This window comes from Crocuta crocuta, unplaced genomic scaffold (genome assembly GCF_008692635.1).
Source record: "Crocuta crocuta isolate KB4526 unplaced genomic scaffold, BGI_CrCroc_1.0 scaffold95, whole genome shotgun sequence".
NCBI lineage: Eukaryota > Metazoa > Chordata > Mammalia > Carnivora > Hyaenidae > Crocuta > Crocuta crocuta.
In genome coordinates this window covers 9,728,555-9,746,471 of record NW_027530971.1, presented here as the reverse complement: position 1 = coordinate 9,746,471, position 17,917 = coordinate 9,728,555, and the positions used below count along the sequence as shown (strand labels likewise).

Here is a 17,917-nt window from a genome sequence, read left to right as displayed (position 1 = left end):
TTTCCAAGAAGTCTGTTAAAGGGATATTTACAGCACTTAGAAGGTATAGCAAATGGTAGCCATGATTAACATACAATAATGATGATGATGATGATAACAATAGGATCATTTTTAGGGACTCACCTCACAGCCTTTGACACAATGAATCAGAGCAGGGTGAGGATACCACTTGAGACCAGCCGTGCAGACAACTCTCTGCAGAGAGAGGGAGAGAGCGGTCAGATGGGTTTGGGGCTGGAGGAAGCCATCTCTTTGTGGACATCACATTCAACCACCCCACCTCTTCTTGGCTCTTCCAAGTCCTGACTTCACCCCGATATTTACATGAATAATTTGCCCAAATACTTGCAAATAACAGGAACCAGAAGATCACAATAACACTTGTGTTTTCTGTAGGTGTCAGAATTCTGCATTTCCCTGGCAGAAATACGGGCTGAAGAGAAGCAAAACTGGAGGATGAAGATGCGATTAGAAGGGCCCTTCAGGAAATTCTTGGCTGGTGTTTGACCCATGGGTGGAGGGAGGAGGCAGACAAGGCAGAGTGGATATCTGGCTATAGCAGGAAGCTGGGAGAGTAGTGTGGAGCTGGGTTGCCCAAAGCATGTGCTGAGGACCATGCTTGTCAGCGGCGCTGTGGGAACACAGTAAGGAGGCAGATATTTCAGAGCCTCTTTGGAGCTAATGAATCCAATTCACCGGGCCCAGGGCCTGGGACTCCACATTTTAAAAATGAGCCTGCCAGATGGTTCTGATGTATACTACAGTTTGAGAGCAGTGGGCTGGTTCAGAACCCTTGGAGACATAGAGAACCCTCCCTGCCTCCACCTGCCGCCATGCCATATGGGCCCGCTCACAATTCCCTGACGTTGTCCGTACTCCCACACCCTTGTGACTTTGTTCTTGCTGTTCTCCTTCACTGAAATGCCCTCCCCCATCTTGCCTCCTTGAGAATCTTCAGTTAGCTTTGAAATTGCAGCTCAGGACTTATTTCCTCCGTGGTGCCTTCCCCAACCCCCTCAGAGCTTATAGGTATGCATATATGCATTTATTTCTAGCCTCCTTTAATAAAAATAATTATTACTATGATAACAACAACTAAAATATGTTGAGTACATTTGTGGTGCTAATTACTTTATGCATTATCTTATTTATTACTCGTTGCCATGCGGTAAGGTGGGCATTAATCTCAGGTCATAAGGACAATAAATTCTTCCAGCTGCATAACTGTTGAGTGAAGAAACCAGGATTTGGAAGCAAGCACTTGTTTTGGAAATTATTTAAAGCAGCTCATAACATAAATCCAATAGGAGGATAGTTTTTAAAGGGAGTGAAAAAAGAAAGCTAAAACTAGAAAAGCAAATAGCATCAGGAATGGGGCTAACATAATGATCTCAGAAGCTCCTTTCTCTATTCTGCCACAGATGCCTGAAGTTTCATGCCGAAATTACAATTGCTTTAAAAAATGAAATAAAAATAACCTGGAGCCAATGCTCAGATTTGCAACAAGAGCTAAGTGTGTGAGGGACCAGCCATAGAAGTCTATATGATATGGGCTTGCTCTCCTGGATGAGTGCCAATTGATTAATTTTAATTAAGAAATGAACAGTCATATGGGCCAGAATACAGAAAACCATGTGACCAACCCATTTTTCTCCCTGAAGGCAGACCTATATGGGAACCCAATTGGAATTAGGTTTCTTGGTGAACTTGGAACAAAGGGAATCACATGACTCCAAGTTCTGGCTAGGGCTGGGTTGGTGCCTTTCTTCTCTGCCACACATCATCTCTGGCTCACCCTTGGATCATTCAGGCCTAAATGGCATCTGGTACATGGAGAATGCCCAGTAAATATTTTTGCTATAAATGAAGGGCTGCATCTCAAAATAGAGATGATTTTATCAATTGGCTGTGTTTTCTTTACTTGTCTTCCTCTCTTCTAGAGTGAGTATCAGAAGAGCCCTTACAAAGCCTAGCACAGTGTGTAGTTTACAGGAGCAGTTTAGTGTAGATAGAATTAAAGTCTTAGACAAACAACCTAACTTGAAGATGTGACCATCAGTCTTGCAAGGTGAAGTCTACTATGTAACCCCCTACTGCCCCTGTCTACCTTCTCCCATTACCCCTAGATAAGGTGATATAGGGGAAGGACATTGGGCACTAGGGATATCAGATGTGGAGGCAGTTCAACTTGAATTTGCTTTGTGAATTTACACTCTGAGACTTGGTTCTCTTGTCCGTGAAATGGGTGCTGAAAATCATATCATCAGCTTGTTGTGACAATGCACTGAGATAAATGGTATGGGAATGGTAAACCAAGGACATCTCTGGGTTTTAGACATCTCTGTCTCTCCCCAGGACCAGGCCTGGAACACAGCAAACATGTTGGCCAAATGAAGGAATGTGAGTAGTTCCAGGGTTCCTTTCTTCCAGCTTAGCTCCTTTGGTGCCCTCTGCTTCCCAGCCCAGGGCCAAAAGTGGAGAGAGTCACCTGCTTTCATTCTCTGGGACACCTTACCCAGGTTTTAATCTCTGGGTTTGAGAGTCTGTCCCCAGCCAAAATCCAGGGATGCTTGGAGGGGCACTCAGTAATGGCTCAAGTGGTAGAAAACAGCAGGATTAGGTCCACAAGGGATTTGATGCCCATTCCTCCCTCTGTTTATCTGAGAGCTAATTTAATCCGTCTGTAGGAGTGGTGTGGTGTGGTCATACAAGTTTCTGTCGGTTGAAATTTATCTGATGTGAGTTTAGAAAAAGGACTTTCATACTATCTGCAGGAGCCTATGTATCTTTTCAAGGCTTTTGGATTTTCCACTATTCCTTCAGGCTACACGCCTTACCTGTCTCACTACAGGGCCCCTCTGTATGTGAGGAGAACTGGGAAGGGGGCAAGCGGCTGGAGCTGAAGGGAAGGCTAGGGGGATCCCAGATTGGGCCCCGCAAATATCGGCCTTGTTCTTCTGGATGCCACTTTCAGACCAGGTTTTGTAAGATGGCTTTCGTTTCCTGCCTTGGTGCCTAGGAAGAATAGACCATCCTTTCTTCCTGGCTGCAATGATCATTGGCATGAACACCACCACCACCAGTGCTCCCACCACCACCATCAGCAGCACCACCAGCACTACTGTCGTCACCTGGTCATCATCATAGTACTGGCACCAACCCTGCCATCATTATCCTCATCCTAATCAACACATCCCTGTGCTTGGGGCTTCATCTATTTAATTCCTACTATACCTATAAGGGTGGTACTATTTTTGAGTCTGGTTTACACAAGAGGAAACGGAGCACAGAGGACTTAAACAACCTGCTCCAAACCATACACAGAGGCATGACAGGAATTAAGCTCATGGCTCTCTGGAACCCTATATACTTGGAACCATACATTCTCCAGGTCTATACTTGGAACCCTACATTCTCCTTCACACTGCCATAGCCCCCAAAGCTGCAAATATAAAATAGTTTACTCTTTATGGAAAGACCAAGGTTCAGAAAGATGGAGAGGCTGTAAGACAAAGATAGGTGGGGGTGGACTGTCTCAAAGATATATCCCAGAGAAGATGGGCTCCAGGCAGAGCCAAAGACATGTGAAAAAGCATCTTAAGACAGCCAACTCATCCTGAGGCTCAGATCAGACACCCCTCCTAATACCTTCTAGGATGAGCCCTCTTTTCTCCTTAATTCTTTCCTTGATTCACAGGCCTTACAGTGAGTGGATTCTATCATTTAAGTAATTTTTGCCTTTTGTTATCAGTCTGGAGCTTCTGGCTTTCTTTAAGAGCCGAGGCATTTTCCACCCTTGTATGCCTTGTGTTTGAAGATGCCTGCCACTTAGAAGGGCATAATCAATGTTTTTGAATGAGTGAATGAACCAATGAGCAAGTGAGTGAATGCATGGGAGTGTCCATGAGTGAATGAGAAATCACTGGATCCCTGACACATCTCTCCATCCTGGGCTTCACCTTCAGGGCACACAATATCTCCATCTATACATCAGATAGACTGGACTTCATGTTCACTCAGAACCATGCGATCTCTGGCTTGTAGACTCTTGACAGGGTTTCCCACAGTTCTGCCTTCTCCTTCAAGGATGAAATTCTGTACCCTTTGTCTGCAACTGTTGAATTGTGATTTATAATGTGGAAGGTGGTTGCCTTGTGAGATGAAATGCAGGGGAATTAGCGCTGGGTTCAAATTCTGATTGAACCACATTCATTAAGTGAATTGGGCAGTGACAAGCCCTGAGAACCTCAGCTTCTTCCTGTGTAAAAGAGTGATCCTATCGATCTCACTGGGGTATGGTGGAGACAAAATGAGGTGGGATATAGTACACTGCCTAACAAACCATGCCTATATATCTTAGCTATTCAATAAATGGCGACTTCCATTTTTTCCCCTTAAGTACCTCCATCCTTTTCTTCTTCTCCTTTTCCTCCCTCCTTCCATCCTTTTTTTTTTTTCCATAAGTAATTATAAGATGCAAGGTCCCAGCTACCTACAGGAATCACAAGCCTCTGAGGTCATGAGCTGCATTTGCTGTGACCCAGTCGAGGTACAGGGCAGATTAGAGGCACTCCTTAGGGGCTGGTGACAGAGGCTGCCACCCTGAATTCCAGATGCCCAGGGCTGGGAGTCTATCTCATCCAAAGGTTGCAAGCCAAGAGCTTCCAGGCTATACAACCCACAGCAATGTTCGGTTTGGCACACAAAGTGCTTAACAGAAGTCAAAATTATTTGCCAGTATTTTTTAAAAAATTAAGAGGTTTTACATTTTTAAAGACTCCAGATTTCTTATTTTTTTCTCAAGAAAAAGTGGAAAATCTAGCCATGCTAGGCACATATTTCCACACAGCCACACTTGGCTAGGGCGACCCCTTTGGGAAGCAGGATATGTTTTCCAGAGTTCACCACTCTCTCTACCATTCCCTTCAGTCTCTCCAGCGCTGAGCCCAAGAGACATTTCCATCTGTCATTGAATTTGTATCGTCTCATTTATTAGAGGAGAGGAAGATTTCTCCGTATCTTCCAAAGATTTCTCTGTATCTTCCATATCCCTGTCACTTCCTAAAGTACATGTGGAGTGGAGTGGGGAGTTGGGTGGGGGGGAGAGGGGAGTTTCAAAGGAGAGAACTTTTAAAATAATGAAGGGACACAGTGTTCTTGTTCTTGAAAGTAAAACTAAAATTTTAGTATACCTGAAACTAATATAATTTTATATGTTGATGATACCTCAATAAAAAGGAATAAGAAACCCCAGTAGAAGTTATCTCATTGGCACAGCCATTCCTTGGCATGGGGAAGGGATGATCTTTGGGGAGTCAGAGACCCTGACCTGGGTAGTGATTTCAGGCCACAAATATACACATTTATCAACTATTATGCTCAGGAGTAGCATGTACAATAAATCTCAATAAGAAGAACTTCCATCTATATTTAAAAAGTCTTATTTCTTAAGTTGGTGAGTAGGTACATGGGCATTTCTTATATTTTCTTTAATTCTGTCTGTATGAAATATGTATAGTAAAACAGTGCTACTACTATGAATAATATGCACAGGTAATTAATATACAGAATGATAGGCCTGGCCTGCTTCACACATTTATCCCGCCTGCTTGCTTCTTGTGGGTGTTTGGGTTGGTGACTCTTGATCCAGGACTAAGTCTCCTTCCACAGATGGGGAAACCTCAGCTCCTATAAATGATTTGTCCAAGGACATACAGCAAGAAGCTGGCTGGGCTTGCACTAGAACCTTGGTCACCTGACCTTGCAACCATTAAGTATTAAGTGAGCACCCACTGTGTGCTCGGTGCTAAGGGCAGTACCATGGTAAGTAAGATGACCATGGGCCTGCCTTCACAAAGGTCACTGTCCTGGTGCATTACTCGTATGTTCTCAGTGTTGAGATTCCACTCATCTAAGTGGGAACTGTTCTCATCATACAGGCTAATACATGTAAAGTACTTAAAACAGAGCCCTTCACGTGGGCTCATGGGAGGTGGTGATGCCCATCCCTTCCCAACATTGTGTGCAATGAGGGCAATTTGGACAACTTGAAGTCTGCCATGGAGGGAAGTCTTTACACCACTGTCATCGGCAAATGATACAAATCAGAGATCTATATGGTTATTTTTTGGGGGCGGTGGCAGACAGCCAGTTGTTAACTATTTACCAGCACATTCCCTGGCAAGCGATCAGTCAACATTTTGGCTTTATAATTATTGCTATACATTCAACAGAGATGGCAGAGTAAGCTGGAGAAAAGTGCAGCATTAGACTGGCCTGGGTCTCTTCAATTCCTATTAGGCAGTGGCTTCTATCGCTGAGATTCAATTCACTCTCCTGGAAAAATGGAGAGACTAAAACCTACCTTACAGACTGCGTCAGCAGGGACGGGTGTAAATAAAGGCTGACGGAGTGCCTGATTCACAGGAGGCATCCATTACATGTCAGTCATGGCCTCACACTTCCTTACCCAGGGAAAAGGTGACAGGGGTTGGAGCAGAGCCTGGCCCCCACCCATTTACCTTGCACTGGCCCTGGGAGGCAGGCCACAGAAAGCAGAGCTACCGAGGGCCTGCTCCAGCCAGGCAATGCCTGCTCTGTTTCTACGTAGCTCTCGTCACACAAGGGCAAGGGCGCAGCAGAGGCTAGCCTTTCTGCCTTATTCCTGGAAATCATCAATCTCTGCCCTTCACCCTCCTCCCTTTTTCTACCACGTTTTTTTTTCCTCCTGGATAATGAGGCCTCTGGAGACTGGTGGAGGTCTGAACCTCGTTATGGCTCTCTCCGTAGGCCGGCATCAATAAAGGCCGGCAGACCAGGGAACTNCGGGGGCGGGGGGCCCTGGCAGGCTTTCAAATCCCTGGATTTATTTCACAGTGAATTATAACTGAACTCTTTAGTGCCCGGGCTCACAGAGGGAAGGGTGGGAATTCACCCAGGGGGCAGAGCAAAGGCCAGGGTGGGAGCTGGGCCAGGGGAAACTGGTCTGAATCCCAGACAGAGAAGACCTCCAGTAGTGGGGCATGAGGGAGGTCTCCTGTGTCTGCTCCATGGAGGAGTGTGATTCCCCTGCCTTTTGGGTATATGGAATCAGGGCAGGGTAGAGGGAGGGGAGGCACGGCATGGCATGATCCCAGCTTTCATCCTTTGTGACCCTGGCCTCATCTCCTCTCTCTCTGCTCCTCAGTTTCTCCATCTGTGCAATGAGGGGCCTGTACTGATCTCCAGGTTCCTTGACATCCTGACACGGTGGTTCTGTGCATGCCCCTAGGTGTGTACAGCAACCACCATTCACTGGGGCATTCGGTGAGAATCTACGTGGGGGCGCTGGGTTAGCGATGGGGAACGGCATGCTCAGGGTGGAATACAGAGGAGCTTGAGGTTAGGGAAACAGAGCTGTCTCGGGTATGCATGGGAAAGTCAGGGGCAGACAGAGGGGAAAGGATGGGCGGGCGCAAGGCGGAATAAGGTGAGAGAGGTCTTGGGAGAGGGGAGAGAGAAACAGAGGCAGGAAAAAGGGACTACAGCTGGATATAGGGCAGAGGGCCATAGGTGAGAAAGAGGAAAGAGAAGAACGTCGGTGTGCACGGGGGAGCAGGGCAGGCTGGCCCAGTCCAGCGCCAGCTCCACAGACTGAGTGCTGAGTAAGCCCTCGCAATCACGCCCTCAGCTCATTTGAGAAACCGTACACCCAGTATCGGGTTCTGCCTGGCTATCCGGAGCAAGATCTGCAGCAGGGGAGCAAGGCGTCCCTGCTCCCTGGGCAGAGAGCCTGGCCGAGAGGGACACAGCCAAACGTCGTCCTGCATGCCCTGCCTCCCTCCTTCACATTCTCCAGGGTAAGCCAGTGCCCAGAGCTGGTGGTATGTGAGGCCTGGCAGCTGCGCTGACCTGGAGGGCAAGTGTGGGGTCCCGCATTGGCTCTAGGGCCATGGATGGGTCAGGTGACACACAGGCAAGGGGTGTGGCCACCCCAAAGTGGACCTGGGCAATGGCAGTGGCTGCCAGGGGGAGACGCCTGCGTGGCCTTCTGGCCCGGACCACGCCAGCTTGGCACTGTGGGAAGAGCACTGCACTTGGACTTGGGTTCGAGCCCTCGTACTCCTGAGGGCTGTCTGCCAATAGGCAGTGGAGGCAGTGCCACTCTCCCCTCCACCCCCGCTCCATCCAGTGATTCTGAGGTTACAGTGTAGTCTTGTGTGCTGAGTGCTGGGCGCGTGAATATACTGAGTACTTCATAAATGGTGGGTGTTACTAGTTCCCATATCGCATATCATCTGCTTTCCGCCAAAGAAGGTAAATGCGGAGAAGGATACCGGAAACCCAGGCCATGGAATGTGGAAGGCCTTCTAAGAGCTTATCTAGGGAAGCCAGGTTGCAAAATCCTTACCACTACACACTTCCCAGTCAGACAGACATGGGTTTGTCACCTGACTCTTTCTGTGTGGCTCTTGGTGCCTCAGTTTCCTCATTTCTAAACTGGGGACATCAGTCCTCTTATTCCTAGGCTGCCATCAGGATTCAGTGGACCAGTAAGTAAATGGTCCTTCGGAGGGACCTGTGTGAACAGTTCCCACCCCACACAACAGGTGTGACAAGTCAATGATTCAACATATATACAAGGGCTAATGCAGTACCAGGGCATGGTGAGTATCCAACAGGGTCACTGCCCTCCCCTCATCACGGGGCTTGGCTCTGTCACTCACCTCCACCCGGGTGGGGTTCAGCCAGTGGGGGATGTCACGTACAGTCACGTTCACTGGCAGGATGATGGACTCGCTGTTGTGGTCCAGGCATGAGGCGACACACTCCGACCCTGGGGGGAAGCACAGCATGAGGTCACAGCTCAGCCCCCAGTTCCCTGATATTCCACGGGCTGCTCTCATACAGTGTGGGCTCTGTAACTCTGGACTGGGCCACCCTGGTCTTGAGGGCTAGAGAAAGAAGTGAACTCCCAGCAGGGCAGTCCTCATCTCTCTGACTCTGTTCTCTTGTCTCCAATCGAGCCTGCACCCACCACCATGTTTTTTGGCCCTGAGCCAAGTTGGGTCATGTACCTCCTCTGCTTAAGAACCCTTCCAAGGTTCCTCACAAGCAGGACAAAGTGCAATTCCCTTTGCCCAGCATTCATAGGTTCCCATGTTCCAGTCAATCTCATCTCCCATTAACCATCTTCACGCTTTGGGTGGTCCAGCCAGATTGCACTAAGTTTTCCATCTGAGTCCCCAAACAACCCCTTGCCTGTATATGTCTGCTCCCATTCACCCCTTCTTCTGAATCACTCCCATGTGCCTATTCAAGGTGAAATCCTATCAGTTCTTCATGGCTCAGTTCAAATCCTCTGAGCAGCCTGCCCTGATTTTTGCACCTGAGTGAGAGCAGTGTCGGCAATGAGTCTCTCAGTGCTGGCCTTACCCCCTCCCCATGCCTATCTTTCCACAGTTACAACGATGCCCTGGATGGGTAGGGAGGAGGGTGGCTCACCCATGAGCCTAGCCCAGTGCATGGTAAGCATCAACCCAGTGCACGGTGAGCCCACGACTGCAGCACAGCCTCTTAACCCCTCACTTTCTGCTTGCACTGGGCTTGCACACATGCTTCCTGAGCTGTGCCTTCAACACCCTTCAGACTCTCCTTCAACTAACCCTCTACTAATGGTCCTTCAGACCTCAACCCAAGTGCCACCTGCTCCAAAAAGCTGTCCTTGCTTTCCTGACAGGCCAGACCCTCCAACAGTCACCATGCCAGCATTTGTCATGCCTCGGTGCTGTTGTATCGAGGGCTCTCTTCCCTGCAGACTATAAACTCCTGAGCCCTCTCTGCTCCACATTCCATGCCCAGAGCCTGGCATTGTGCATGGCAGGTGGTAGGCACTCAGCAAGTATTTGTGGAACGAGCAGAAGAGACAGGGAGTGAGTGAGTGTATAGGCGGACAAGGAACTGAGTGACTGAGTTAGTGAATGACACAGTGAGTGAATGATCAGCAGGCATTCTTGTTTCTCACAAAGGAGGAAGTGGGTACACAGACGGAGGAGTGCATGGATAAAAGACTGGGTACCTGGATGAAGGAACGACAAAATGAATCAGGTAGCTGGTGAAGGCACCGGTGATGAACTGGGACAGGGTGGCGGTACACAGAAACCCTTGGTCCAGGGACTTCCCAGGTGAAGGTAGCTGACATTAAGCTGTGGGTTCATTGCCAAGTTGACTATAATTTGATGCATTGATTCTCTGCCCTGACCTCACACATTCTGGAGTCTCCTGAAAATCAAGTCTATCCCATGACGTGTCTCCACGACTCTCAAATGGTGCTCATTCATGTGGGCAAAGAACAGACATGTCAGAATATGACCAAGGCCTTTAAGGAGGTCATTCCCCCCAGCTTAGTGCCAGGACCATCCTTGAACATAAAGTGGATCACAAGAGACCCAATTCTATTCTGTTAGCCATTCTATAGGCTCCCTTCCAGAGGTGTGTGTGTGTGTGTGTGTGTGTGTGTGTGTGTGTTCATACACACACACACATTTACTTAGATGTGTACATATAGTTTATCTACCAGTGCCTCTGTGTTGCCATCTTGTAGTCCCCTTCAGTCCAAGGGACTCACAAGGACTGAAGAGGGGGTGACAGCAGGTCTAGGACAGAGTTTACAACTTCATCACTTTAAACACGGGGACACTGAGCCCAGAAGGAGGGGCAGATTGCTGGCCAGGCAGGTTGTTTTCATGGGTAACTTGTCCTCCTGAATATCTAGCCCATGCAATGGGTGTCATCACCCAACTCATCACCCAAGTTTCACGTTAGACAAGTGCACAGAGCTCAGGTTACAGAGCAGGTGGTTAGACGCCCAAGAATTAAAACCCATGTCCCTCTGCCTTCCAAGCCCAGTGATGGATACAGGGGAGCCCAAGAGAGGAAAGAGAAAGAAAGGTAGAGGAAAGAAAAGAAATGGGAAGGGGATGCAAAAGTACCAAAAAGATGAGTGATGGGAATAAGGGGACAAGTCACTAAACAGTTGGAGACAGACACTCGTTGTTGTGTGTTTGTTGTGAGTTGACTTTCTAAAGGAGCTTCTAGGGAGCAAGGAAGAAGTGAGACTGTGAAGATAAAATCCTCTTGTGCGAAAGCAAGAGGGAGCCTCCGAGGGAAATACAAAGGCTATCTCAAGAGGGGAAAAAAGAGGAAAAATATGGTCAAGATAGGAGGCCATCACTGCCCTCCCCTTCTCTGTGGCTTCCTCCCCTGTGCTCCCCTCCCCTCCCCACAGTGCTGGGGCTTTAGGACCAGGCTTCTGTGTTGTGATATATGAGCCTGAACTGGCATCCTTACAGAGGGTGATCTCACCAGGCCCCTGCCTGTAGCAACTTTCTGAGGCCTCCTAACTGCCACAGAAGCCTGCCTGTGCTGCGTGGGAGGGGGGTCCAGAGCGAGCTGCTCTGGATGGCTCCAGAATGTTCCCCCCAGTGCCTCAGCCCCCAGGAAGTGACACACACCTCACCCCTGATTACAAGGGATGATCATATCTCCTCCTCAGTGAGCTGGGCTCTCCCTAGGGAGGGCTCAGCCTGGGAATCCGATGTGGCAGCCTTCGCAGCTGAGGAAGGGCAGGGATCTGGAGGTTTCCCTCCTTCCCAATCATTGTCTCCCAGTGTCCCACACTGCTTTTTCTCTTAGCTCCCCCCGTAAACCCCCAGCTACCCTGGATCACCATATTCCTTAAAGGGGCATCAGCATGGCAATGGGTACCGGGGAGGGAAGTCACACTGACTTCCCTTTCTGCTTAACCACTAAAAAGCTCAGAGGCAAAGGAACAGAACTGTCGCACCGCTGCCTACCTCTAGCTAGGTGAGCAGAGAGCTAGGCGGTGTGTGCTTGTGACATGTGAACGTAGTGTATGTACAAAGTGGCCACAGGGTGTATCTGTGTACATGTGTGAGTTATGTTTGCCTTTTGCACATCTTTCTGTGTATCTAATATGTTTCAGAGCATAAGATGTGTGTGTGTGTGTGTGAAGGTGATGAGTTGATGCACTTATCTGGCTAATGTGTACATGCCAAGCATGACTTTATGATGTATGTGCTTGGGTCTATGTTTCATCATTAAACATTTGTGCTTGTGTTTATTTTTGCATGTGTTAATATATTTGAACATATCAGTGGATGTAGACATGCAGGAAGTCTTTTTTTTTAAGTTTTTAAAAAATATTTATTTATTTTTGAGAGACAGAGACAGAGCACGAGCAGGGGAGGGGCAGAGAGAGAGAGGGGAACTCAGAATCCAAAGCAAACTCCTGGCTCTAAGCTGTCAGCATGGAACCCGACATGGGGCTTGAATTCATGGACTACGAGATGATGACCTGAGCTGAAGTCGGACACTTAACTGACTGAGCCACCCAGGCGCTCCTATAAGTTTTTTTTTTTTTTTAAATAAAAGTCACTTAGTCAAAAGTTTTCCTCCCAGGGCCACTTAATGCCAGTCCTGAGTATGACTGACTATTCACATGTATTTGCTGAGTTCGGGGTAGGACCCCATCACGGACATGTATGTCCAGAACCACACACACCTATCAGGAGTGGTAGGCAGAAGAAAGGATTGGCCTCAGGGTGGAGCAGCCAATGTTACTGACCATTGCTACACCTGTTGCCCCAAGCTTCTTGAACACCTATACTGGCAGACCCCACGAGATGCTACCTCTCTGCAGACATCCTGGTGAGGGTTCTTTGGATTGGTGCCTCTGGGGAAACTTACAATACCTTTAGAATGATCAGAGGGAGCAGCTGTGCAACTCGGAGGTTTTCTCACTAAACGCAGGAATGCTGATCCCTACTCTACATTTTGGTGAAGAACTTACAAGCACTCTCAGGCTGTGTGTTTCCATCTTTGAAAGGAGGTGGTCAGGCCCCATACACCTCCGTTCTCCCACCACAGGCCTCACTTCCGGACAAGAAGTGACAGCTCCCATTGTGCTGGGTGCGGAACTTGCTGGCTCTGTGTGACTGGGAGTGAGTGTGTGCAGGATAACCTTTTCTGCTCCAGACATCCCTGGTGATTATCCCATAAATCACACTGGCCATGAGAAAGAACATCCAATTCCCTGGGCTTTTCATCATGGTCAATTAGGAAATCAGCCCGAGGGGTCAGCATCACCGCCCTCAACTGAGGTCAGACTCCATGCACGCCCAGTTCCCCAGAAAGCCTCAGTGCCTGTGATTAATGCATCCGTCCAGGCACCTGGTTTCCACCAGGCAAATCCCTGGCATCAAACCCCAGGTGGTCTCCCCTCGCTGTGAGCACTCTGTGAGCTGGCCTATCATCATGCAAGTTGTATTCTGAAAATGCTATTTATCCTCTCAGTTGGAGACAGCTGGGATGCCATGCAGAGAACTGAGTCTTCAGAGTAGGACAGCCCTCTGGATTCGGGGCACATCCTGTTCTCCCTTCAAGTCCCAGCTTCCTCATATGGTAAAGGTCATTGAGCAGATAAGATATGGTGCCTCTATAGAGCACTTGATGCAGGGCCTCGCCCATAGGAGGTACTCATGAATGACGAGTATTATGCAAAATTTCAGATCAACAAAGGCAGCTACACAGGACCACTACTGCTTTCCCAAATGGGATATGTGCTTCCACATCTCCTTCCCTTTGCCACATGGTTCCTTCTGTCTTTGTCTGCCATTTTCCACCCAACAAGTCCTTGTAAATCCCTATGTATGCACCCCTTCCTCTGAGAGCCCCCATGTCCCCAGATGCCATGGTCAGCTCACTCCAGGAAGACTCCACACTCACCCACTGCTGTTTCTCTAACATTCATGCCCTTCACTCTTTCTGGGAGCAAGGACCTGGTCCCTTTCACCTTTGTTTCCCCCTTACAGGGCCTCATAAGATAGCGGTGCCCAATCACCCAGTGAGGCACCAGCCCCAGGTTGCCAGAAGGGCCCGCCCCTCCCCTACTGTCACACACACACCGTACCGATGGCATAGCCGTCCGGGCACTGCAGTTTGAGGTTGCTGTTGAGCTGGTCTGGGGCTGAGCACTGGCCTTGCATCTCCTGGCAGACGTGGAATGAGCCGCTCCAGGTGCCATCTTTCCGGCAGTGGATGACATTGCTCCCACGTCCCTGAACATCACAGAAAAACAGTCAGGGTGACCAACAGGGACGACCATCCTCAACATCATAAGTCCCTCAACATAAACGAGGAAACTGCTCCTCATCTCCCCAGAGCCCTGGACATGTTCCACAACCAGTTTCTAAACCACAGTGGAAACCCAATCACCCTAAACTATAGGTACTGTTCACACCTCTATTTTACAGATGGGGAAACTGAGGACTCTGTGCAGAATAAAGCTTGCTCAAAGCTTCCCAGGGAGCCTAACTCCCAGGTTTCCTGTATCCTAGCATCAAGCTCTTTCAGAGATTTGTCAGAGGCTTTTGTTTTGTGTGTTGATTTTTTTTTTTAACTGAGAAGGTCTGGGACCAAATGTACCCCAACTCATACAGCAAGTAGAACATGGGTCCTAGGGCTGTTCATGAGATGGTAGCTATGCAACAAAGCTTATTTACTCTCAGCCAGTGAGAAAATATCCCATGAAAGGGCTCTGCCACATGCTAACTCAGCAGCCAAGAAGCTTTTTCTTCTAGGACATTGCTTCCTGTCCTTTGCCTCTCCTTCCTTTCTTTTGCTCCATTCCATTGCATTCCAGCAATAATGGCACCAGGAGGGTGTGTGGGGAATCTTCTATCTGTGCCCTCCCCTCAACTCTAAAATAGGCACAATACATTTTCTCAATCCTCTGCAAGGTGGTAGGTAAATGCAGCTTGAAGACATGGTCCTTTCTCTGAGCCCCCTTTCAAAGTCTGGGCTTCTCATAGGAGGTCCAGCTCTGTACAAATTTCAGAACTTCCCCTGAAGCCAAGGACCATTTCTTAGTGCCCAGACTGTGCCCAGCTCTGTGGGGTCCAAAAGTGAAGTGGCCAGTATCTGGCACAGTGAGACAGTCACATCCGTGCAACCATGCTCAGTCACAGTGCTGTGAGCACATGGGGAGAGTAATTCTGGTTGTGAGGGGCAAGCAGGGAAGATCCTGGAGAGGCAGTGACATATGGAAAGGTGTTTTTAAGGATGCATAGAATCACAGGCAAAACAGGGATGGAAAGACTTTTCTGGAAGGCCGAAGGGCATGTGCAAATGCAAGGAAGTACAGTGAGCAGCAGAGAGCTCACCAAGGTTTCTCATCCTGTGATCCAAGGGAGGAGGAGCTGGTGGGGCAGATGCAGGGTGTGGCCTTCAATGTCAGCTTATGGAGTTTGGACTCTGCCCCCTGAGAATGGAGAACCATGGGTGGTTTCTGGGTGGGGGGTCCCTCCTTCTGAGAATAAGCTGTATATTCTCTCCTTCTTTTTTTTTTTTAATGTTTGTTTATTTATTTCTTTTGAGAGAGAGAGAGAGAGACAGAGAGTGAGCTGGAGAGAGGCAGAAAAGAGAGGGAGATAGAGAATCCCAAGCAGGCTTTCTGCTGTGAATGTGGAGACAGACACAGAGCTTGATGCCACAAACCGTGAGATTATGACCTGAGCCAAGGTCAAGAGTCAGACGATTAACCGACTGAGCCACCCAGGTGCCCCTATTCTCTCCCTCTTTCAAGCTTTTGATAAGAAGAAAAANCTCTCTCTTAGAAATAAATAAGACATAAAAAAAAATTAAAAAAAAAAAAAAAGAAGAAAAACTCTATATGAGACGAGAGGAGCCGATCGTGCTCCACCAGTGTGAAAACCTCTGCAATGGCTCTTGGGCCCTTCAGTCGCCATTCAAACTCCTGTGTCTGACTTCCATAGCCCCCATAGCCTTAACTTTGGCTAATTCTCCATGTCCTTGCTCCCTACAACACCACCACCACAAACCTTGAACTTTGGTTTTAATCGCCTGCACTCTCAAACGTACCATAGCTATTTCACGACGCCATGCCTCTGCACTCCCGGGCCTTCTGGCTGCTTTGTTTCGCTCTCTGCCCAACACCTTGTCTAGCACGAGCTATCGTGTCCTAATGCTGCTCTGACTCTGTAGAGTGTACTACCTCAGGGTCTCTGACATGCACTGCCTCTTTGTTTCTCATCCGTTCCCACCCAGATGATGAACTCCTCAAGGCCCAAGACGGTTCCCCCGTCATCCCTGCATCCTCAGGGCCTTTCCACAACTTCTAGTAGGTCCTGACAACTTGGTCCATTCATTCATCACTCAGTAGATATTTCTCCTTATTCAAGAACTATCTGTTTAGGGGCACCTGGGTGGCTCAGTCAGTTAAGAATCTTACTCTTGATTTTGGTTCAGGTCAGATCCTAGGGTCGTAGGATCGAGCCCTGCATTGGGCTCCTGTGCTCAGCATGAAGCCTGCTTAGGATTTTCTCTCTCTCTCTCTGTCTCTGTCTCTGTCTCTCTGCCTCTGCCTCTCTCCCCAGCTTGCGTATCCTCTCTCTTACTCTCTCGCTCTCAAAAATAAAAAAAGAACTATCTGCTTAACAAAAGAAAAGAGGTGACGAATCAGTAGAGAATTATAGAATGAATCTGTTTAATAAGCAAGAACATAAATGAATGTGTGGGCGAGGAAATAAATGCATAAGTGAGCAAACGAAGAAATGGGTGAATGCAGGAATAAATGAATGAGTGCGTGTATGAGGAAATGAATAAGCTCATTCAAAGAGCTGATGCAGGCTGAGGCTACCGTGTCTGAGAAAACAGCTGCAAGGAGACAGGATTCAGAAGAGAAAGAGGGGAGGGAGGCCTTCTCTGGACCTCTCATGGGCCTTTCCAAATGCAGTGAGAACCTTGGTGGCTGTGGGAGAAGGGTGGCCAGTCCCAAGCATGCAGCTGTGGAACGACTTGCAGAGCCCACCCCCAGACATTCTGTGTGAGCTCAGGGAAAGTTTAGGCAGCTTCGTGTGGCTTCAGAGAACCGACTCTCCCTCCCAGAGCCCCAGGCCCCAGGCCCCATGATTCTGCTGGGCCCTCAGGGGAGTAGGGAATTGACCCCAATTTCCTGGAGCCTTGGCCTGGGCCTATGATGCATTTGGCCTCCAGCCCCCGAAGGGCTGCAGACCTCAGCACTACGTGGGCCAGAGTTGGCTGGGGACCTTGGTTTGCAGCAGAGAACGTATTAGAACTAGCTGGATTTGGCTCAGGGAATTTGGCCATAGAGAAAGCCACCACAGCAGGCTCCACCATGGAAGGTGGGGACATAAAGGCACTGGTCTTGCTGTCTGCAGCCTCTCTCCCTCCTGCCCAGTTCATCGGGCACTTTCTGCTGCAGACTACATATGCTTAAAAAAAAAAAAAAAAGACGGCAACCTTCTGCTAAGACACCTTAGACTTCCAAACAAGGCATACTTGTGGGCTGGCACTCCAGGGCCTCCCGAGCGGAACCCAGCTGACAAGTCTAGCCCCATCCCTCGCTATGCACCTGTCTTTCCTTCTAGTCTCACGTTCCTCTTCCTTCCCACCTCCACATCTTTGCTTTTGCTGTGCCCCCTGCACAGAAGACTTCCCAGAGCCTTTCTGGATTCCCACATTTGCCTTTAGGACTAGATCCTGGTGCACTCAGTGCTTGCTTACCAGCTATGACAGAGCCTCAGAACTGACCCTTGATGTTAAGTCTGCTGTGACCATGGAAGACCAGGCATTGAGGATACCTTCTGATAGAACCAAAGGCCACTGGGCAGGAAGCCTGCTGGGTACATTTGGCTCTGAGTGCACAATTCTGAATGCTAAAGTGAAATCTTTTCCAAGAGGGTTGAGTATCCCTCATCAGAACATCTTGCCTTTCTGTGCCTGTCCATCTATCTGTACAAAAGCACGTGGGGCTCTCTCAAACTCTCCTTAGCCACACAGACCCCCGAACTGCTGTAGGCACCTAATAATTATATTA

The 17,917-nt window shown here is 48.6% G+C and overlaps 1 protein-coding gene across 1 annotated transcript in view; it reads right to left on the bottom strand.

Moving 5' to 3' along the window:
• PAPPA (pappalysin 1) overlaps positions 1–17,917 on the bottom strand; it is a 243,099-nt gene that overhangs the window by 23,261 nt on the left and 201,921 nt on the right. The window contains exons 19-21 of the mRNA XM_077769774.1: positions 13,970–14,117; positions 8,706–8,815; positions 124–195 (exon numbers count right to left, since the gene is read on the bottom strand). Coding sequence (XP_077625900.1) covers positions 124–195; positions 8,706–8,815; positions 13,970–14,117 — 330 coding nt within the window. The remainder of the gene's footprint in view (positions 1–123; positions 196–8,705; positions 8,816–13,969; positions 14,118–17,917) is intronic.